Below are 24,801 nucleotides of genomic sequence, written 5' to 3' on the forward strand. Positions count from 1 at the left end.
ACCAATCACAACCAGCACTAGTGTGCAGGTGGTTAAAGTGGCCAAGAGTGGGTAGAACCAGAATTAAGTTTTAGGGTACAAATTAGGAAAGGTGAAAGGTCAAAGTCAGGGCCAAGAACACACAATGAATGACAGGAGGAATACCTACAGAATAAGAATAGAAAACCTTCTAGTTTTGCTAAATGTGGTTTGTTTTCCATCCTCTCTTTAGCACTCTCATTATCCCTGTAAAAATTCAACCCATCTCTGTCTTATGTGAGAAAATCAAGGTGGAATCATGAAGGGAAAACTGAGGGGAGGGACAAAACATAAAGGACACATTATTCTGGGTCATTGAATGCTGTGGGAGTGTCTTCTATCTATCTGTTGCTTTCATTGGTTAATTAATAAAGAAAACTGCTTGGCCTGATAGGGCAGAATTTAGATAGGAGGAGTAGACTGAACAGAATGCTGGGAAGAAGGCAGTGAGGCAGACGCTATTGCTCTCCTCTCCAAGATGGACGCAGGTTAAGATCCTTCCAGGTAAGCCACCACCTCGTGGTGCTACACAGATTATTAGAAATGTGTTAATCAAGATGTGAGAATTAGCCAGTAAGAGGCTAGAGCTAATGGGCCAAGCAGTGTTTAAAAGAATACAGTTTCCGTGTAATTATTTTGGGTAAAGCTAGCCGGTAGCTGGGAGCTGGGAGGTGAGAAGCAGCCCACAGCTCCTTACTACAATTGAAATGAGGAAGGAAATCAGAACGAAGTCTAAACTCAATAGGTTAGAGGGGCTTTTCAATGTTGGAATACTGAGTGTAGAGAAGTCGGCTGTGTTTATCAGGAAAAGTACAATTTCTTATATTTTCGTAAGTTGATGTAATTTTACATGTTAGTATCCACAAATGTCGGTTTCCTGCTTTTCCACACAGAGGGACTCACAGATGCAAGCTAACCTCTTTCTCTCTCTGATCTGTCTTTTTCTTTTACTCTTGGTGATGTTTATATTTCAAAGAGGTGGCTTCCTGGTCATTTAGAAAGGCAGTTTTAATTTGTAAACTGACAACAGACTTTCAAAATGATTCATTTCTTGAAAGATCAGAGACTGAAGCACAAGTTTAAAAAGAAACATTTCTAAAGATATTACTCTAGGAAATTAGAATTCTTGGACTACCAAACTCAGGAAAAAGCCTATATTAAGGTTTTAGCTCTAGGAGACAAACTATGATTTTCATAGTCAATAACCCATAGGAACTTCCTCCTTCCCTCCCCACCCTCATTTCTAAATACAGGATTTGAAAACTATGATGTTATGTTATTTTTGCTACGTTGATACAACTGATTTCTCTACATGATAGTATTTAAGCAGCCTGTGTATAAATGTACATATGTAGTTTACAAATAATTTTCTCACTTAGGCTGACAATACACCTTCTAAGAGCTAAAGATCATCTAACAAAACCCAACACCAGGCACTAGATATCTCTTCTGAGTTACTGGTCAGGGTTGTACAGGAGACTCCTGAAACATTACAGACTATATCTCTGATGCCTCTCAGAGGCAGAAGTTCCTATTGCTGAAAACTGCCAAATACTTCAGAAACAAGTCCCAGAAGCCCCTGGGCTGGAACTGAGCTGAATGACTCTCTCTGAGGACTAGCTTTTATGGTACCAGAAAGCACCATGAAAGCTTCCAAAGGAAGAAAGCAATCAACATTTCTATCCAGCTATGGTGCTTATGAACCACATCAATGACGAGCATGGGAAGACATTAAATTTGTTAAATCTAGAAACAATGATGTTTTGCCTCAGGATGTTAGTCATTGAATTTTCAACAGTGATATATATTTCATTATCAGTGAACCATGAAAATTTCATGAGAAGTTTTCTCTGAAGCACAGATACACATGACATCAAAAGATGGCTGCAAAGTGCTTTTAATTGCAATGTTTGATTGAGTGGTCTTACCAAGTGGGTTGGTTCCATGCTTTTGTGTTAAGGATTTTATAATCAGTTAAAATGCCTTTCCAGCTGGACAACAGGTAAGGAGCTGCATAGAGAAATGTTAGTAGGGTTTTAAGTCATATTCCTTGAGGAATATCACTCATGAGCAATGGTGGCCTTGGGAAAGAAGTCAACAGAAGTTAGTAAATGTGTAGAAATTGCTAGGAATTTACTTGCTTCCAATTTGATCAATGGTAATTGTAGTCTATTCACATAAGTCATTTTATATGAATCAACCCTTATACAAGCTAGAATCAATCATCAACCTTGGCTAGGGTTATCTGTCTCTTACCAGAGGAGGCCAGAGAAAACAAGTAGACCCCAGAACAACAAATGCCTAGCATGCTTGCTGTTCTGCTATAGCTGCATTAACACTGATGGGAGAATGTTGGTGACCTCATAATGCAGGTGATAATTTGTAGAAATGTATCTTTTACATTTGAATTACCCTTATTAGTCAAATAATTACATCATTATCCATGACTTTTTAATCAGGAGTTTCTCTTGATTTCAATTGGAAGACTATTGGCTTGGCCATTTTTATTAAATTATATTTATGCAGCCATTAAAAGTTGCCAATATTTAGTGGGAAGAATTTGATGCAGTTAATTTCTTACTGCTAATATAAAACACAGGCAAGGCATATTGCTATCTTGATTTGACTTTTCAAAAGTGACAAGATAGTAAGCAGAGGTAGGTAGGGAAGCCAGGCCTACATAAAGAAAGGCCATGAGGAGGTAGTAAAACCCAGGAAAGAATAACTCTTTGTTCCTGAAGAAGCTGAGTCACTAAGAACTGCGTTCCAAATAAAACAGATCTTGGTGTCCCACTTTCAAAGTGAGCGGAGGCAGCTGTATGCCAGGCAGCATCTATCTGGGAAGCCGCAGCCACACAAGATTTGGTTATAGACAGCAGGCAAGTACAGTACTGTTCAGAATCCCACATGACCCTCGAGAGAGGACACTGTCTCATTTAGAAGAGACAGTTTTAAGAATGCAAAGAAAACGTTGTTTTTCAAACCTTTAGTAAAAAGTTAAGGGAAACATTGTCATGTGTGGTACCTTATGTATGTACAGTAACCAAATGACCCATTCCCTACTTTACAGACCCATATGATTGGACAACCTTCCTGGAGAGATGTTACACAAACACACACACACATACACACACACACACACACACACACACACACACACACTCACACACACTTCTGCACACCCTACAAATAGAGCCTATTACAAAGTAATGATTGCAACAATGTTCCAGTTGGTCAGCCAGTGAGTTTTTCATTGGGGTTGCTAACAGGAGTATGAGTGATGGGGTCTTTACAAGGGACAGGGATAACTCAAGAGCAGCTACATCATTGGAAAGTTCACCTAATACAGAGGATGACACCTGAACCCCTGAAACTCTGGAGTTCTTTCCTCAGCTTACAGACAACTCCACACTCTGAACAAATTTGTTACCGCAATTTGGCAGCTCAGCATTTCCACCCTGAACACTGGTCACTACATTTTATACTGTTGGGTATACATTTTATACTTCAGGAATCTTTCAAGGCGTTGTTCTCTAGCACACTGTGGTATTTGTTTACTTCCTGTTATCACTTCAAGTTTGTGAGCCTCCTCTTCCCTATAGGAACAAATGTTTAATTTGGTGGAACATGCCAGACAATGCTACATTTATACACTCTCAAATCACATCTCTCCTTTCTTTCTTCCTTTCCTCCTCTTCTCTTTCTCTCCTTTCTCATATTATGGAAATGAAGCTAGTGCACAGACAACTATACCTGCCTATAATAAGCATGAAAAGTCAACAGGAGCATTCTCAGTTGTAGGCAGAATCAGCACCTTCCTAGCTACAAGCATTGAGAATGTAGAAATATGTCAACTGACATCTTGCAAAAGAATCCTCCTGCTTGCCTTCTCTATTTTTGTGTTACCAGTGTCCTGGGTATTCATATATGTTTCCAGTGTTTCCAGACATCTTTTTTTTTTTATTTAAAAGCAAACAGACAATTTTTTTAAAGTGGTCTTTTAATGACAATCACCACTCTTGAACAGACCTGGGGGTCCTGTTGTTTTTAGCAGTCTTTCCTACATTTTTGCTCTCAAGTGTTGTGCTATTGAAATTTAAATAGGCTTATCAAAACCAGTGTTCTTTCAACTGCAGCAAAAGCTAGATGGAGCGAGGTTTAATGTTATTATTTTTCCTAAACAAAAATGACACCACATGGTTTTATATTATATCAAAAAGAAAGTCAAGAACAACCTTGCCCTATATGTAGGAAGACAGATAATCCTATTCACTAAGAGCGGCTAAACAGCAAGTAAGAACACCACTTAAATGAAAATGTTTCAAAGAAAGAATTCAGTAGGGTTTAAGGAGTACCCTTTGGGTATTTGAGTAGTCTTTCAGAATTGGATGGCTGTTTCAACTCTACTACACTTATTGACTTACTTACGATCTTGAACCAATGGTGCTGCCTCTCTTCAGTTTTATTTAATTAAGATAGAAGGAAAGGGGAGGGAGAAAGTGAAGAGAAAAATGAAGAATTAAGCTGGGCGATGGTGGCGCACGCCTTTAATCCCAGCACTCGGGAGGCAGAGGCAGGCGGATCTCTGTGAGTTCGAGACCAGCCTGGTCTACAGAGCTAGTTCCAGGACAGGCTCCAAAGCCACAGAGAAACCCTGCCTCGAAAAAGAAAAACAAAAAAAAAATGAAGAATTAATTACTGGTAACATTTCAATCATCAATTTTTTGTTTCATTACTCTCCATGGCAGGCACAATAGTGATTCCCCCAAGACACTTAATGACTAATCCTTGTAAGCCATGACTATATTCTGTTCTAAGGCAAAGCAGGTTTAAGGTTCAAGAAGGGATTAATCAGATGGCCTATATATAGAAAGATTATGTTGGATTATCTAGGCCACAGTATTATTAGTAGTATAAGAGGGAGGCAGAAGAGGTCAGAAGTCACAGGGATGTGATATGAACTCCACACACATGCACAAACTGCTGTTTTTTCAGATATAGAAGGTAGCCATGAGGTTAAGAATATAACAGTCTACAGAAGTTAGAAGTGCACAGTTCCTTTAGGACAACCCCCAGAAAATAGTGTGCCTTGCTAACACTTCTGTCATCCCAAGACCATACATGCTAGGATTATGAATCACATAACTGTGGTAAGCATTATTTTAGACACTAATTGCTCTGAAAAGCAGTGTAATTTTTACTTTTAATTAATTTGTGTGTCTGAAACCATAACTCGTATAAGAAATTTAAATAACTATTTCAATAGATTGGCTATTTAATGTACATTTAAAATGAAAAGAATAAAGAGAGGCTGTTATAGTTTGGAGGTGGAATGTCCCCCACAGAGCCATGGATTTGAAACATTGGTACTCAGCCGGTGGAGCTGTTCTGGAAGTTTGTGGAACCCTTAGAGAGTGGAGCTAGCTGAAGGCAGGCTTTAGGATTAAAGAGCCTGGCCATGTTCCCTATGCACTTTCTGCTTCCTGACTCTTGATTCAATGTGACCAAACATTTTATACTTTTCTGTGCCTCTTTATTACACTAGCATTGGAGACCTAAACCTATTCCCTCCTGGACCATCTACCTCTGACCTGGGTAGAAAGCTAACATTCTGAGCTATGCAAAACAACAGAAAAAATATATTTCCAAGGAAACACCAAAGACATTTCAAGTAGGACAGAAATTTTGGAACTGTTGAAAATTAAATAATGGTTATTATTTGAGTGGCTATGATGGACTTAGTAGATAGTATGTAGATGCACATAAAAATTGCATGATGAAAACAAATGTTAATTCCATGTAAATATTACAGCCTTTGCCAATCACCAGATGAGTTAATTCAGCCAAGGAGAGGATGAAGGTGGAGGGGAAAGGGAGAAAAAGAGCGAGGTATGACGTACATTGGGAGAAATCATTTTTGAACCTTTTCTGTTAAAAAATCAAAGCATAGCCCAAGAAGTTCAGAGAATACTAGGCAGTGTAGTATAATAGAGATGCCATCTCACTCCTTGGTTGATTATATTCAAATTGCTTTAAATAAGACAAAAAAGATCTTAAAGGTAGGAAGAGACAAAACACAGGGAACGTGGACATTAAAAGTGGTGTGACAAGAACAGCAAAATGAAGAATTTGATCCTGATGGATATATACAACAAAGAACTAGATGCACAGCTCAGAGATAGATAGAGTAGAACAGGCTACAGTGAAGGGGGCAGGAGTGTGGCAATTAGAACCCAAAGCTGAGATTCCCCATTGCTGATTTGGAGTTAACGATCCGAGAAGGCACTGCCTGGGAGAGGTACCCTGTCCTATAACAACTGCACAGCTGAATTTGCTACAGTCTCAAGGAAGGGGCAAGACTGTGGAGAGAACATGAAGTGAGAAAGGCAAACACAGAAGGTAGGTCTTCCATACTCCCTCTGAGCCTCAGTCACTCAAAGTGTGGCAGCCCTCAACTTCAGCATGCACACCTGTAGATAGAGGAATCATATCATCTCAACTAAGAGGAAATCATGAGATGATAGTACATTCTATTTCATTTTTTCTTTTTTACTTATACTTCTTTTTAGTTGTTTTGTTTAGTGTATGTCTTTAGATAAATGTTTTAAAACTAGTCTTTATTGTTCTTTCTCCTTCATTTCTTTCTTTCTTCTTTATTCTCTTTGTCTGTACCTACTCTACACCATTTCTGTTACTTCATATACTTTTAACCCATATTGCTTGCTTTTCCTTTGTGCTTTTCTCTCTTTTCCTCTATCACTATCCTGATGTGGCTGTCCCCTCTGTATGCTATGAATATGTTTGATTACCAATGGTTAATAAAGAATCTGTTTTGTCCTATGGTAGGGCAGAATATAGCAAGATGGGAAATCCAGGCAGGGATAAAGGAAGAAAGAAGGCAGAGTCAGGAGACGCCATGTAGCTGCTGAAGGGAAAAGATACTTTACACAGGAGGAATCGAGGACTGGAAATAATCAAACTGAGGGCTGAAATCAAAAAAATAGAAACACAGAAAACAATCCAAAGAATCAATGAAACAAAAAGCTGGTTCAGGGAGAAAACAAGATTGACAAACCCCTATCCAAACTAATTAAATGGAAGAGAGAGAACATGCAAATTAACAAGATCAGAAATGAAAAGAGGAACATAACCACAGACACAGAAGAAATTCAGAGAATCATTAGATGTTACTACGAAAACCTATATGCCACAAATTTGGGAAATGTGAAAGAAATGTACATTTTTTTACATAAGTACCAAAATCAAATCAAGACCAGGTGAACAATTTAAATAGACCTGTAAGTCACGAGGAATTAGAAGCTGGCATCAGAAACCTCCCTACCAAAAACCCCCTGGACCATATGGTTTCAATGCAGAATTCTACCAGAACTTCTAAGAAGAGCTAATATGTGTTTTACAAAATAGAGTCATTGCAAAACTCCTTTTATGAAGTTACCCTGATACCAAAACCACACAAAGAATAACCAAGAAAGAGAATTACAGACCAATCTCACTCATGAACATCGACAAAAATTTCTCTATAAAATACTGGCAAACCGAATCCAAGAACACATCCAAAAATTATACATTATGATCAAGTAGGATTCATCCCAGAGATGCAGGACTGGTTCAATATACGAAAATCTATCAATGTAATCCATCATATAAATAAACTGAACGAAAAAAACCATATGATCATTTCATTAGATGCTGAAAAAGCATTTGACAAAATTCAACACCCCTTTATGATAAAGGTCTTAAAGAGATTAGGGATACAGGTTCATTCCTAAATATAATAAAAGTAATATACAGCAAGCTGACAGCTAACATTAAATTAAATGGAGAGAAACTCAAAGCCATTCCATTAAAATCAGGGACAAGACAAGGCTGTCCACTCTCTCCATACCTCTTCAATAAGTGCTTGAAGTCCTAGCAATAGCAAAAGACAGTATAAGGAGATCAAGGGGATTTGAATTAGAAAGGAAGAAGTCAAACTTTCGTTATTTGTGGATGATATGATAGTGTACATAAACAACCCCAAAAACTCTACCAAAGAACTCCTATAGTTGATAAACACCTTCAGTAATGTGGCAGGATATAAGTTCAACTCCAAAAAATCAGTTGCCCTCTTATACACAAAGAACAAAGAAACAGAGAGCGAAATCAGAGAAACATCACCTTCCACAATAGCCACAAATAGCATAAAGTATCTTGGGGTAACTCTAACCAAGGAAGTGAAAGATCTATTTGACAAGAACTTTAAGTCTTTGAAGAAAGAAATTGAAGAGGACACCAGAAAATGGAAGGACCCCCCCTTGCTCTTGGATTGGGAGGATCAACATAGAAAAATGGCAATTCTACCAAAAGCAATCTATAGATTCAACGCAATCCCCATCAAAATCCCATCAAAATTCTTCACAGACCTTGTGAGGACAATAATCAACTTTATATGGAAAAACAAAAAACCCAGGATAGCCCAAACAATCTTATACAATAAAGGAACTTCTGGAGGCATTACCGTCCCTGACTCCAAACTCTATTACAGAGCTACAGTATTGAAAACAGCTTGGTATTGGCATAAAAACAGAGATGTTGACCAATGGAATCGAATAGACGACCCGGATATCAATCCACAATCCTAAGACCACCAAATTTTCAACAAAGGAGCTAAAATTATACAATGGAAGAAAAAAAGCATCTTTAACAAATGGTGCTGGCATAACTGGATGTCAACCTGTAGAAAATAGATCCATATCTATCACAATGCACAAAACTCAAGTCCAAATGGATTAAATACTTCAATATTAATCTGACCACACTGAACCTGATAGAAGACAAAGTGGGAAGTAGTCTGCAGCACATGGGCACAGGAGATCACTTCCTACATAGAATCCCAGTAGCATAGACAATAAGAGTAACAATGAATAAATGGGACCTCCTGAAACTGAGAAGCTTCTGTAATGCAAAGGACACTGTCATTAAGACAAAAAGGCAACCTACTGACTGGGAAAAGATCTTCACCAACCTTGTATCAGACAATGATCTGATCTCCAAAATATATAAAGAACTCAAGAAACTAGACATTAAAACTCGAATTAACCCAATTAAAAAATGGGGTACTGAACTGAACAGAGAATTCTCAACAGAAGTTCAAATGGCCATAAGACACTTAAGGTCATGCTCAACCTCCTATGCAACAGGAAAATCCAAATCAAAACAACTTTGAGATATCATCTTACACCTGTCAGAAAAGCTAAAATCAGAAACACCAATGATAGCTTATGCTGGAGAGGATATAGAGTAAGGGGAACACTCATCCATTGTTGTGGGAATGCAAACTTGTGCAACCACTTTGGAAATCAGTGTGGCAGTTTCTCGGGAAACTGGGAGTCACCCTACCTATGGCCCCAGCAATTCCATTCTTGGGAATATACCCAAGAGACGCCCAATCATACTACAAAAGCATTTGTTCAACTATGTTTATAGCAGCATTATTTGTAATAGCCAGAACCTGGAAACAATCTAGATGCCCTTCAATGGAAGAATGGATAAAGAAGGTGTGGTACATATACACTTTAGAGTTCTACTCAGCGGTAAAAAACAATGACATCTTGACTTTTGCATGTAAATGGATAGAAATAAAAAACACTTTACTGAGTGAGATAACCCAGACCCAAAAAGAGGAATATGGTATGTACTCACTAATAAGTGAATTCTAGCCATAAATAAAGGACATTTAGCCTATAATTTTCATGATGCTAGAGAAGCTAAATAAGAAGTTGAACCCAAAGAAAAATATATAGTTATCCTCCTGGTTAGTAGAAGTAGACAAGATTTCCAGGAAAAAGTTGGGAGTATGGGGGTGGGGGTAAGGGGAGATGGGGAAAGAGATGGGAAAAGGGGCAATTGGGGAGAGCTTGGGGGAATGGGATGGTTGAGAGGGAGGAAGGGTGGATATGGGAGCAAGGAAGTAGATATCTTAATTAAGGGAGCCATTTTAGGGTTGGCAATAGATTTGATTCTGTAGGGGTTCACGGGTGTCCCAGGAGATGTCTCCAGCTTGTTCCTGGGGCAGCAAAAAAGAGGGTGCCTGAGCTGGCCTTATCCCATAGCCACACTGATGAATATCTTGCATAACACCATAGAACCTTCATCTGTCAATGGATGGAGATAGAAACCGAGACCCACATTGGAGCACTGTACCGAGCTCCCAAGGTCCAGATGAAGAGCAGAAGGAGGGAGAACATGAGAAAGGAAGTCAGGACCGTTGGTCCACCCACGGAGACGGTGCGAGCGATCTAATGGAAACTCACCAAGGCCAGCTAAACTAGGACTGAATAGCATGTGATCAAACCCGACTCTCTGAATGTGGATGATAAAGAGGGCTGATGAGAAGCCAAGGACAATGGCACTGGGTTTTGATTCTACTGCATGGACTGGCTTTGTGGGAGCCTAGTCTGTTTGGATGCTCACCTTCTTAGACCTGGATGGATGTGGGAGGACCTTGGAATTCTCACAGGTCAAGGAACCCTGACTGTTCTTAGGACTGGAGAGGGAGGGAAGGGGGAGGGGGAAGGGAAATGGGAGGAAGTAAAAATTTTTAATAAATAAAAAAATTAAAATTACAACCAGTATGAATAATATCAAGCAAGAAACATGTAATATATGTTTCAATAATTATCCTAAAAAAGAGAAGGAAATGTGTAGGAAAATATAACAGTATATCCTTCACTCTGTAAACTACCTCAAAAGCTACTTGAAATAACTTTAACTTTGAATTCTATCCTTTCTTTCTTCCTTTCTTCCTTTCTTCCTTTCTCTTTCCTTTTAATACAGGATCTGGCTATCCTGAAACTCACTCTGTAGATAAGGCTGGCCTGGAACTCAGAGATCCGCCTGCCTCTGCCTGCCAAGTGGTGGGATTAAAGGCATAGGACACCACCACCCACCTTGAACACTATTCTTATAAAGGTTTTTTTCTTCTCTTTTTCAAAGAAAGTCAAGGAGAAATAAGCTTTATTAGGTGAGCAGAGTGGAACATTCACTGCTCACAGGCATTCTCCACAGGAAATATAAAGGAAGCTTTTTTAATAGAAGCTGTATAACAGACAAAATCCCAATTCTACACAAGTGTCCAAAACTTCAGAAGTGAAGGGAAAAGAATCAAATTCATTATTAGACTTATGATTATTCTAAAATGTGGCACTTTAATATAAACATAAGATGCAATGTTTATGCCATTTATAAAAATAAAATATAAGTCAATAAAAGGCTAAAATATCAGAGGAGAAAATTTGAATGTATAAATAAACTTTGATCTGGATGTGAAGTGATACAGTATAATTGGAAAGTAGAATCTGATTAATTAAAGGTATGTATACTAAACTCTGGTGTATCAACTTTTGCTTTTGCAAAATATAAATAGCAAATCAGTAGAGGAGCTAGCATGGAATTATATACATTTCCCAATTAACCTCAAATAAACCAGACAAGAGAAAAAAGTGAATTTAAAAAAGAGGGCAGTTTATACAAATAGAAAAATAACTAGCTAGACGGCAGGTTTCAATCCAGTCCCATGTACAACAATGATGAACATGCGTGAACCAGTTACATTAAAAGAGATATTAGATGATAGATGATGTTGTAAAAGGTAGATCCTAAAAATCCCCAATAGCTAGCTTCCAATATGAAGATGTAGATTAGAAAACCATAAGCCAGGAAAAATCCAGCATATCTTATTAATATCAGTTAAAGAAGACCAAACAATCATACTTATGAGTGTTTTTTTTTAATTGTCTATCTTTAAAGTAGGATGACCAGATGACCAATAAAAGGCCATTCAGTGTTCCTGAGCCTTTATACACAAGGCTATTTCCCCTCAATATTCAATGTACACTACACAATATTCTCAAGTGCTGTTATTATTCATTAAATCAGGTGATGAAAATAGTCCCAGAATTCATAAAATTCTTGCTTCCAAGTAGAAAACTGAAACCTCTTGGGTGGCAGGACTGTGTTTTTAGCTACGGAACCACCTTCTCTACCAAGGAGGAACCTTTTTGAGCACTTTCTTTCAATGTGTTTCTCTTCGCCTGTGGGGGATCTTAATGATAAACCAGCCCTTTTCCCAAACCCAGCCCTCTTACTGAACTCCTGCTTCGGTTCTTTCATCCTTAAAGTACCCAGCTGACAGTCACAGGCACAACAAACAGCAAATGTGACATTGTAGAAAGTTAGACACAAAAGGGACCCAGGTGATCAGTATACCCCCCTGGATATACATGGAAAGTGTCAGAATATCCAGGAGGAGTCAATGAAAACCTTAAACAGACAGCGACAGTGGCAAGGACATGAACACTCAAGTAGCAAATGCACCACCATTTCTTTTTTCCACCCTAACATTCTATGTGGAGAAAACTCTCCCACAGACAGCCAAAGAGCATGCAGCTGAGGAGGGCTATCCAAGTGAGCAATTCCCTTATGGACAAGAAGTTCTCGAAGAGCTGACTTGCAGGGTAATCATTTACAACTATGTATACAAATATGTATAAGATATATACATATTTTACCAAGGGAAGCACAGAGATGGAAGCCAGGTGCCCACGAAAGTTGCCAGTACAGTAAACCGTCTATTTCAAGGGTCTTTATAAAGGTGTTTTCATTAGAAATTGCTTTGAGAATTCCTGTTACTTCACAATGTGCCCATGTCACAGAGGCAAAGCCAGCACCTCCAATCTTGTATGTTTGTCTAGATTCCTAACTCCAAGTTTCTCTGTCTATATAGGAAGTTACTTCTGGACTGGAAGCATCCTGGCTTTTGTGAGCTAGGGGATGTGGATGCGTCTTAGTGTTGGATTGGGGAGACAGAGTTGTATTCCATGAAAAAACATCAGCTACCCCTCAGAGTTGCATGTGAGCCTTAAACCTGCCCCTCCACACAAAAGGTTCAGGCCAGTGCTACCTCAGGCTCGTTAGTTAGTCAACACGCAGAAATGAAGCTATACACCTGCTTTCTCTATTTTTTTAAAATGGTTTTTGGTTTTTTTGAGACAGGTTTTCTCTGTGTATCTTTGGCTGTCCTGGAACTTACTTTATAGACCAGATTGTCCTCAAACTCACTGAGATCTGCCTCTTCCTCCTGAGGCCTGGGATGAAAGGTGTGGGCCACCACCGCCTGGTACAGTTCTCCTTCTTTAAGAATTTGAAAACCTATAAAAATTCACCAAAAAATATACCAATGTATAGCTTTAGGTTAGTATACAGTTTTGACTTGTTGAGTCTCTGAAAAAAAAAAATGCTTTGCTCCTAGGACCTAACAATATAAAAGATGTGTTGCTAAATTAAATTATAGGCTGGGTAAAATAAAATGATGAAATCAATAATTCATATTTTTCTTCTAAACAAGCTTTTAGGTTTTTCCTCCAAAGGCCCACATAGAAAGTGTATGATCAAAATAGAATCTAGGAAGCCCAACAAAACAAAAAGAATTTTATACTCTATTCCACACAGTATAGAAATGTAAATGTTTACAAAGCAGATTAACTCTTTCTTCAACTTCAAATTCCATCTCAATTATGGTGTGGGTGAAAAAATAATTTGTTTGTAATTTATTTTTTTGAAAAATGTATTTTTTTAATCTTTGTTTTGAGGCTTGCTGCTTTAAGGACCATTTAGCATTTAGGATGCCCCAGGTGTCTGAGAACAATGTTACCATTAAAGTTGCACCAGCATTTCTTTCTCTCTTATTTAATTGTGAGTTCAGAATTACCCTTAAATATAAGAAAAAATAAGACAAACAAACAAAAATTGGATGTGAAGCTGGAAGAACTCTGGGGTGTCCTAGGTGTTATATATGGACTTCTAAATCCAATATTTGCTTTATTTAATTTTCTTTGGCTTCCGAGTTTTTGCTATGAAGTAGAAGTAATATCTGTTATAATTAACTCTCAAGGATGTGATGATCAAGCAATTTAATATGTGGGATGACACTTAATAATATCTGAATGTGATTGTGCACAGTTATTCATGTAAACAACATTGTCTTACATCCACTAAGGTTAGCTATGGTACAGGAATAAGTGTGGTACAGGAAATACTTGGGATAGAACATAGATCCTTTTATCTCTACACCTAGTTATGTGACTTAGCAAATCAAATAAACTTTATCAAACAGATAAAGAAATGCTCCCTCCCTCATCAGCCTGGAGAGCAATCAGGGTTCCCTGCCCTGTGGGAAGTCCAAGGACCACCCACCTCCATCCAGGTCTAGTAAGGTGAGCATCCAAGCTGCCTAGGCTCCCACAGAAGGGGACTTGATCGGGGGAGGGGGAGGTAAATGGGAGGCGGTGGTGGGGAGGAAGCAGAAATCTTAAATAAATAAATAAATAAACAAATAAAAGAAATAAAAAAAATGCTCCCAACACATTGGCTGTAAAAATAACCAAGCTAAAATAAAAACCTTTATTATTTAAAACCATTTTATTTCTACCAGATGACAAGCCATAAAAGAAAATGAAATTCTGGGTTTATAATATGTCTAATGTGAGACTATTTGATTTCCCTACTGCTTGATTTCCTTCTTGGAGACATTGTCTGGCTTCTATATTCAATAATTTTTAAAAGTCTGTAATGCACTTCATACAATTTCATACATACCTGAAAATCAAAAGCTTCATTGTCAAAATAAACTGAAACCTTTGCAAATACAAGGTTAATAGAAAATCCCATGTCTCAAAGCTACAAAATTGTTATTCAGATTCCATTTTGAGATCAGTCACCACAGTATTGTTTGAGTGCTGCTCCATTTGTATGCTGTTTTAATTGAAAACACCAAGAATGAAAAAAAAACTGCCAACAGCACAAAGTATCCTATAATTAATCCACTGTGTTCCCAAAACATGTTGTTTTCTCTGAGCATTGTTGAAGAGATGTCTAAATTATTTTGTCTTGCTTAAAAGAAGTGCTGATATTTAAGCACTAGTTTCACTTTATTCAATACTGAGAATGTTTCAGGTTTGTACAGTGCATGCTTGATCAGTAATAATTCATTATTACTTGATCATCTTGCCATTTTCTCAAAAACACTCATGTAGAATATCCAATCATCAGTTCTTCAATATTCAAACTTTTGCAAACAAGTCTGGTGATTAAATCAGGGCAAACAGATAGCAGTTCAAATTTCACTTCTGTTTTCACACACACACACACACACACACACACACACACACACACACACACGAAAAGGAAATTCTGATGGCCTTCCATGAAATCTTATGGGAGAGAAACTGATTCTTCCTTACACTAAACACAGGAATGAACAAGGGTGCTACAATAGATCATCACCGATATGCGGCTTTAGTTTAGTATACAGTTGAGTTCATGAAAAAAATTGCTTTTCTCCTATGACCTAACAATATAAGTGATGTGTTGCTAAATTAAATTACAGTCTGGGTAAAATAAAATGATGTGCTGCTTCTTGGTAAGTATGTGATAACATTTGAAAGGTTTATTTCTGGAGACACGTTATTAAGATTCAGATATGGAGCGTCAACTAGTTTACTCTTTATAAAGCCACTTTTGGTGCTACAGTAGACAAGATCTGAATAAATTATTGGCCTGGTGTGTTTTTAATATTTTAGAGAATGTTTCAGGATTAGAAGGAAATTAAGGCAGGACTGATGCACATTCAAGACAACTTGAAAAGGAGGATTTAAAGTACGGGATTTGTTACCAAAAGCACCTCTTTGGGAATGCAAGGACTTCTTAGCTCACCATTTCAATTGTGGAGAGTGGGGTGGAGAAACTGAGGACTGAATTTGGGGCTCAGGCATGCAAGGCTAGAGCTCCATAGGGGAGCTGGATGCCTAGCCCTCAGGGCATCAGTTCTAAGGACCATTTCTCCAGGCAGTAAACAGTAACTCTCTAATAGACTTGACTTTTAAAACGTGGTATTCTCTTACCTAGAAATCAACAACATTTCTAAGCTTTTAAAATCTTCCCTCCCACAGCACTGCCTTGCTTTTTCAGACATTAGGTAGGAATAGAGAGACTCCGTGGTCATTTATTCCTGGTTGAGCCAGAGAATTAGAGGCTTACTTAAGAGCTTCCCCAGGCGTTTTGTAGAAAGCTCACTTTGCTAAGGCCACTGAGGTGGGTGATGGCTGGGAAAGGGGGAAGGCTGGTTCTCTCACACAGCATAAACACTCCAGACTGGAGATGGCAGGCTCTGAACCCTTGAAAGGCAATTATCTACCACCTCCTTACACTCAACCTATTCCAGTCACCCTGTCTTGGGTGTAAGACTTTGCCTGTGAGTATTTTGTCTCATTATGTTCCAATGCAATTCCAGAATCCTAGTTCCAAGTGTTTATTGTTGGGCTGGTTGGGGGGTGGGGTGGGGATAGGAAGGAAGGAAGAGCCACAAGATCATCAGCACTGAGCCCTGGGAGATGAGAAGTGGGGCTGTTGTGGACAACCGCTTGACACCCCAGGCTGTTGCCATTCAACAGAGCACTTGGTCTGAATTGTGAATGCTCAGTTTCATGCTGGGCAGAGCACAAAGGGCTCAAAACCACCTGCTCAGCTGGGGAACCACAGGGGAGCCACAGTACCAATTCAATCCAGGGATTTATAGGGAGTAGAAGAAAATACACAGATTTTTGAATTCTCCTGCTGGGTCCGGAGGAGAACAGAACCGGAGCGGTGGGAAGGGAGATAGGAGGAGACCAGACAACAAAACGTTGTAACTGCATCTCTCAGGTGGCTGCGCTTACCTGTCAGCAGTGGGAAAAGAGGGTGGAATTGGTAAGCGCTTCAGAGATGCTAAAGAACTGAGGAGGTCTCTGCCCAGGATTGCAGGTGGACTCAGGTTAGGTGTCAGTGAGAGATCGAAGAGACCCCCCCCCCCAATGCTACACGACACTGTACCTCACTCCAGAGACCCCAAACTAGCCCAGGTCAAGATCAGTGGCACGGGGGTGGGGGAGAAACTGGCTTTGGTCTTGCTCCCTCTGGTCTCTGTTCTCCACCTTGGAAATCATTCCACAACAAGGCGCGAAACTGCTCCAGTAACATACACTTAGAAGTCAGGTTCCCCAGGTATCTTGGCATTTTGTCCGCCAGAGGAGACCCCAGTCTCACAGTCTTAGCGGCAGGCTCCTAACTGTCCTCCACCAGCACACGGACCCCACCCAGTCGGGAGCTACCAAGGTCCCCTGAGGGCTGATCCCACCGCTCATAGCGCAGGGATTCAACTTCTTCATGGGTATCTCTAGCAGGGCGAATGCTGGAAAGCAACTTTGCCTGTGATCTCCAGTTTATAGCGGAGTTGAAGGGACGTAGCATTTGGCATATAGGGAAGCGATTCTTACCTTTGAACGGAAAGCAAGGAGTGGACATCCATGGTTGATTGCGGGTAGAGAAAAGCTGACAGCGCAGGCGAAGGCTAGGGAGCCTGAGCGCCCCTCGGAGGGACAGAGACGCGCAGGCTGGAGCCGCTCTGGCCGAGACCCGCAGCTGAGACTGAGGCCCGCTCCTCCCTAGTCACGGAGCGCAGTGGAGACGTCCTAGTGGCGCCTCCTGTGGTCTGCTCAGATCTTGGAGACTGTTGGGTAGACTTAACCCTTCAGTCTAATTCCCGCCTCCCTTCTAGGTCTCCAATCTCAGGCGACTGACTTACGGAGCCTTACACTCAGTCGCTCCCCGCTGGCTCCCCCTCCCCCTTATTCCAGTCCCCGCCCCTTGCTTTTTCTGGTGCACACCAGGTGTGAGCCCCAAAGTTGCTCACCCACTTGGCCGCATTCACAAGCTCACTTTTGGCGATTTCACTTTTCCCTTGTCCCCACTGGTGGTGCCCGCTTCGCCTAGAAGACCCTCTGTGATTTGTCCTCTACAACAGTAGAGGAGATGCGTGCGTGATCACTTGTGCCAAAGCACCCAGCTCTTTTGCTTTCCTTTAAGCATCCCGTCCTGTTTTTAATTTTCACCTCTCTTCATTTCCCTTAAATGGAACTTGCCGTCTCTCACCTGTTAGACCCTATGAGCAGAAAAGGTCTCAAAACTCGCGACAGTGGCGGTCCTTCTGCGGCAGCTTTCAGAACCTGAACGCAAGCTCCACTGCTGCTGTTTGTCTGCTCGGCATCGCTTTGAGCATAAACAGCCTTTATTTTTAAAGAAGAAAGGAATCAAGACACTGGTGGTAGCAACTGTCTGTTAAGATGAGGGCATGGGGCGTTCTGCCCTTTCTCTTTTAATTGAAAAGCACACTAAAAATGAAAGCCCCGGGACTTCCAGGAATGGGAAGATGGAATAAATAAAATCTTCCCCTTTGCTCTTGCAAGGATAACTAGGGCTCTCCATATTATGAATTGTATATAGAAAAAAAAAAAGCTGGCAGAAGCATGGGGAGCAATTCAGGGGCTGAACCTGCAAGGAATGTGTGTGGGTCTCTAGTCAAATGACAGAGACAGCCTAGCCAGGCAATGTACAGATACCTGCTTCATGATGGCAGAATGTTAGAAGAGAAAATCCCATTCTGAATTGTAGAGTAAGAGGGTAAGGGTAAAGCCAATGTTTCACTATCCCGGGCTAGATGGATTCAAGCCATTCCAAAGCCATGTAGTGAAGGGAAGACTAAGTGTGGACCAGGAGCTTGAATCCCCTCCAGGAAGAAGCAGCATGGCCCTTATCTTGTGTACTCTCAGCACAGCACCCATGAAGCAGACAGTTCCACAAACAGGCACCAACAGTGGGTACCCCTAACCAGCCACAACTCCACACACAGAGGTGCCATACAGGCAAAGTAAGTGGGGAGAATTTTAGCTCCTACAGCCCACAGCAACCTGTGTTCAGCTCCCTACCTTGATGTCAGTGGAACCTTGGTGGCAATTTAGAGGAGGTATAACTCAGAAGTAATGAGGCCATACAATTGCCTTGTTCACAACATAGAGACATAGCTACAGAGCTGTCGGTGAGGCCAGAAAGGAGCCTGGGGTCCGCAATCTTGAAAGCCAGACAGGGGAGTTTGTACACAGGAATGCATAGAGTGGAAAGAGTGGAAGTGACCTTGGAGGCTCCAGAGAGAGTACCCCAAGACAAAGAAGGTGGGGGCTGGAGTCACACTGCCATTCAAAAGAAGAGTGTTGGGCAGTAAGTGGGAAAAGTCAAGGAAGGAGGCTTCTCCATGTGTGTCACAAGGAGCATGGCCCTCTTGACAACTTTGCTTTGGACTTCGAAGTCTTCATGTGTCTCTAAATTGTCCACAGTATGATAGTTTGTTAAGGTAGCTGCAGGAAATGAATATATTATGTAAACTGGTACAAAATAGACACATTTGATCTGAGGAGCCCCAGATATATTTAAAAAAATGAATTTTTAAAATTGATTTTATTGAGCCCTACATTTTTCCATTTTTCTCTTCTCCCCTTCCTTCCTCTCTCCTCCCCTTCAACCCTCTCCCATGGTCCCCATGTCCCAATTTACTCAGGAGATCTTGTCTTTTTCTACTTCCCATGTAGATTAGATTTACGAATGTCTCTCTTAGTATCCTCATTGTTGTCTAGGTTCTCTGGGATTGTGATTTGTAGGCTGTCTTTCTTTGTTTTATGTCTAAAAGCCACTTATGAGTGAGTACATATGATAATTGTATTTCTGGATCTGGGTTACCTCACTCAATATGATGTTTTCTAGATTCATACAAGCAAATTGAATTTTTAATTAGAGAAAGTTCTCTCAAAAACTGAAATCTCCAGCCCCAGATGATTTCATTAATGAATTCTTCCAGATATTTAAAGATAAAATTGACCTGGCACAATCTCTGCTTGGAGATACAGAAAAAGTAAATGCTAAATCATTTTACGAGGCTAGTGTGTCTAAAAACCCAAACCAGAGAGAGATAAACAGGATAACAATTGCTGAAGGTTGACAATTCAAGCATAAAACCCTTAATAAAACACTAACAAATTAAATTTAACAATAAGTTGTAAATACAACTCCAGTAGAATTATTTTTAAATATGTTTTATTTTTAAAGTGTGTGTGTGTGTGTGTGTGTGTGTGTGTGTGTGTGTTATGTACATGTGCTCATGGAGGCAAGAAGACAGCATCAGGTCCCCTGAAGCTGGAGCAATAGGCAGGTGTGAGACATGAGACACCCGACAGGGGTACTGGGAACTGATCTTTGGTCCTTTGCAAGAGCAGTATGTTCTTAACTTCTGCTCTTTATCCCTATAGTAGAAATTATTTTAAAGGTGTGAGGACAGTTCTAAATCGGAAAATCACATTGTTCACTACAATTTACTCTATTAACAGGTAAAAAGAAAAATATATGATGCTATTAGTTAAAGCAAAAAATTAAATGAAATAATCCAATGCTCACATTTGATAAAAGCTCTCAGAAAAATAGGCACATGATAGGAATTGGTTTGATAAAAGGCATCTACCAGAACCCCATACCTAACTCCACATGGTGATAAAAACCTGCATGCTTCTCCCTAAACCTAGAAAGAAGGCAGGGTTATCCATCCTGTCTACACTCAGCCAAAACAGTGCCGAAAGTGCTGGCTCATGTGACAGGCAAGGAAGGGAGATAAAAGCAAGCTGCTTAGCCAGGAAGAAGTAAAACTGCTCTGACTTCACAGCATGTGTAACTATCTATGCAGGCATTCCTCAGAAAAGAATTTTAATTAATTAACATTTAAAGTGCGTATGTATGTATGTATGTGTGTATGTATCTCATCTTGGTGTGCAGTTCTTGATATCCTAACAACTTTTGACCATCCTGCCTCAGCTTTTTGGTTGCCAGGATTATAGGAATATGACACCATGTCCAGTAAAAAACATTTTGCTGATTTTTTTTTTTAAACAAACCTAGGATTAAAAACTGTTTACAAAGTTTCAGGATACAAGATCAAAGTGTAAGATGCTATTCTTACATACTCAAAACGATCTTGTGAACACTGAAGTTAAAATGTTATTTAAAGTTACTAAGGAGAAAAACAAAGAAACAACAAACCTGCTACCTAATAAAACATATACAGGACTGGTGCCTAAAAGTGATGAGATCCTAATGGAAAGAATCAGAGACTCTGGCAAGGCACAGGCTCCCGCTGTGCCAGGAATTGAAAACCCATCAGACCTCCAAATTCATACTAACTTTGACTTATTTCCTATCAGCAAGGCCATTTTACGGTTACCAAAAAGATTATTATTATTAAATGTATATGGAAATGGAAGGTGACCAGAAAATCTAAAATCTGTTAGGAAATTTAAAAGGGATAGAAACCAGTCTACAACACTAAAGATATCACATTAGAGTAATTCTAGGCATGTAGTGGATGAAGGGACAGATTCAAAATCAGTGAAAAACAACAGAAAAAAAATCAGAACATATACAACGCAAATATGGCCAGTGATTTAAAAAAAATAAAAAAAAAACAAAGTTGCATAGCAACTCAATTGACGAAAAGATGGGGGACACTCTTTTTGTCTCTTCAGATAACGCTACAGCATCAGAACACTCACATGTCAAAAGAAGATGGTTGTCACTATATAAAACACATCTTATTGTGGATCCTAGGCTTCAATTAAATGTCAGAAGCAAAACTCCAACACATTTATCATGAAACATAAACAGAAATCTTTGAGATCTGGGACTAGGAAAAAGTATTAATTTTGACATGAAAAGCACAACATAGAAAAGGAAATTTTGCTAAATTCATTGTATTATTTGATCTAAGAAAAGATTTAAAAATAAGTTGTTAGTTGAGAAACCATATTTGCAGACATAGTATTTGATGAAGAAGTAAAGCATAGGATATGTTTTTTAAAACTTCTTAAAATTGAAATGTCGATAAATTTGTGGACAAATTCTGTTTCTAACTAGAAAATGAAGAGGGACTTAAGTAGTCATTTCAGCAAAGAAGGTTTATATGAAAATAAACTCACAATAAAAGATCAAAATTATTGTCCATCAGAAAAATACCAACTGAAACTACTGTATCTCACCTTATACCTATGAGAATGATGGATGGAAAAAGAACAACAAAACCAGCTATTGATTAAAGGAGTCTGTCATCGGTCTTCTATCACTGGTAGGAATGTAAAATGTGGAAATCACCCTAAAGCACTTTGTGTGTGCTTAAAAGACTGGATGAGCTGGAAGAGCAAGGCCCAACAGTTGTGTCCTCATGTGTATCTCAGAGAAAAAAGAACCCTTAGGTTCACACAAGCTCCTTACACAGATGTTTTTAGCAGTTTTATTATAAAGTTAGAAATAGCTCAACATCCTGCATAGGCAAATTCACTGAATAAACTGATGCTCCTGAAACACCAGTCAGCAACACAGAGAATTCTGTCAGTTTACAAAAGGATCTGGTTGGCCCCACAGGAAATCAAATGAAAAAGGTGGTTATGGTTATATATGTAGCATGTCTGCTATGGTGGTTATGGTCTATTTATGTAGCATGTCTGCTATGTGTTTTGTAACATATAGCATGTTATATAACAGCAAAATCATAGAAATAGGTACCACAATAATGGCTACTAAAGATTAAAGTAGAGTAGAGAGGAAGGGGAGTGGATTTGAATGAAACTACTGTAAAGTTTTTACTTTATTGACATCAATTTGAGACTATATTGTGATATTGTATTATAATTACTCAGTATGTTATTATACAGGTAAACTAGATAAAAGATACCTATCTTCTATGTCTTCTGTTTCTCATAGATTTATTTGAAAGCACAATTATTCCAGAATAAAAAAACATGAGAGAAAATATTATTTTTTATTTATGTGTACATGAGTTTATGTGTACCACATGCATGCATGCAGGTACCTATGGTGGACAGAAGATGGCATTAGATTCCTTGCAACTAGAGTTACAGGGCAATGTGAACCGCTCTGTATGGTTCCTTTGCAATAGAAACAAATATTCTCAACCACTGAGATATCTTTCTAGCCCTTAAGAAGAAAAATAAAATATTGTTTTCATGCTGTCAACTGGTGTACTGAGTGGCTTAAACAGCATGGAATCTACAGAGAAATGTAGACACTCCCCTCTTTTTCTACTTTCTTCTCTGAAAGAGACAAAGGCACGTACTTTTAAGGATCAAAGTCTAATATTAATGTTGTAGTTGGAGTGGAGGGGCTGCGTCCCCGGCACCCGGTTGCCCACATGGCTAGCTCTAGGTTATGCCCTGAAATAATTACTCGGAAACTGTATTCTTTTAAACACCACTTGGCCCATTTCTATCTAGCCTCTTCTAGGCTAGCTCTCGCACCTGGACTAGCCCATTTCTAATAATCTGCTGTAGCCCATGAGCTGGCTTACCAGGAATGATCTTAACGTGCGTCTGCCTAGAGTGGGGAGAGTCATGGCGACTCTCTGACTCAGCTTCTTTCTCCCAGCATTCTGTTCTGTTTACTCCACCCACCTAAGGGTGGGCCTATCAAATGGGCCTAGCAGTTTCTTTATTGCTTAACCAATGAAATCAACAGATTGATATATGACACTCCCACATCATATTAATGTAGGGATGGAGTAAGTAGAAGGAAAGCTATACCTATCTGTATCTTTAAGTGTATCTATTTATATCTCTATCATCTATATCTCTCTATATATTAATATACATTTAGAACATGTTTCTGCAATAAAAAACATCCTTGTAACTGGATTCATTAATTATGAAGTCTTTCGACCTTTTTTGATTCTACAGGGGTGTAGGCTTTAGAAGACTAGAGTGAGGTGTTTGTACACACACTTCACCAGGACACTAAGACATCGATTTTGCCTACTTTTCATACTACCGCATTTTCTCATCTCGACCTTTAGTACCAGTGAGTTAGTTTTCTGTCACTGCCATGAACAGCACAAGCAGCAAAGTGCTAACGTGTAAACACAAGGGCCTGAATTCTACTTCCCTAGCATCCATGTTAAGAGCTGGGTATGCTAGCCTATACAGTACCATCCTAGTGCTGGGGAGGTAGAGATAAGAGTAACCCTGGAGCTCACTAGCCACTTGATCTCACTGACTCTCCAAGCTCCAGATTAAGTGAAAGATGAAGCATGATAGAGGAAGATGACCAAAGTGAGTCTCTCACGCACTCACCCACCGCCCTCTCCCAAACACGCACACCACCAGAACTTTATAGCCTAAGCATCAGAGAATTTACAATCATACAGTTTGAAAGTCAGACATATCTGGTTCTTTGTTGAGCCAAAATTATTTAAGGGCCTGTACCTTGAGATCTGTTGGACAGAGAAAAGCCTGGCTCAAGTTTGAAGGATAGTCTCAAAGCTACTGAGTGAGGATGAGACAGCAAAATCCAGGTAGACGCCCCTCCAGTCAGAGGGAGGGCTTGGTTGTCTCTCATTGGCTGGAGGTAATCCCTGCATCATATGATGTCACTTAACCTATATAAACTGATGCTCACAGTAATAAACTGAGTTACTGTTTTAACTTGACTCCCTACTGCATCTGATTGTCCTGCATCATGAAGCTGCAGATAGCGCAGATAGCACACTCATCTTTCCATGGGGAATAAGGCTAAGGAGGCCTGTTAGTTTTTGATGAGTTAAGTTCAATGTATTAACAGGCTACTATCCTTTCTGAAGACTCTGGAGAAGTCATTTTCGTAGGGATGAGGTCCTCATATTTTTGCTGACTTCAAAAATGGGTCAATCCCTGTTTTTAGGATTTGCTGTACTCCTTAGCTTGCAGCCCTTCCTCCCACCTTCATAACTAGTAATGATGAGTCATAGATTTCTTTCATACTGTGTCTGCCCCA

General features: G+C 39.6%; 1 protein-coding gene across 4 annotated transcripts in view; it reads right to left on the reverse strand.

Annotated features, from left to right (window-relative positions):
* LOC121447007 (SPHK1 interactor, AKAP domain containing) overlaps window positions 1-17,651 on the reverse strand; it is a 153,963-nt gene extending 136,312 nt beyond the window's left edge. For all 4 annotated transcript variants that reach the window (XM_041649980.1, XM_041649982.1, XM_041649981.1 and 1 more), the window contains exon 1: window positions 17,388-17,651. In XM_041649980.1, the coding sequence (XP_041505914.1) occupies window positions 17,388-17,419 (32 nt within the window). In that variant the 5' untranslated portion in view covers window positions 17,420-17,651. The remainder of the gene's footprint in view (window positions 1-17,387) is intronic.
* Window positions 17,652-24,801: the final 7,150 nt, after the last annotated feature.

Source organism: Microtus oregoni, unplaced genomic scaffold (genome assembly GCF_018167655.1).
Source record: "Microtus oregoni isolate MIOR12 unplaced genomic scaffold, Mior012 000004F_ref0000308, whole genome shotgun sequence".
NCBI classification, from domain to species: domain Eukaryota; kingdom Metazoa; phylum Chordata; class Mammalia; order Rodentia; family Cricetidae; genus Microtus; species Microtus oregoni.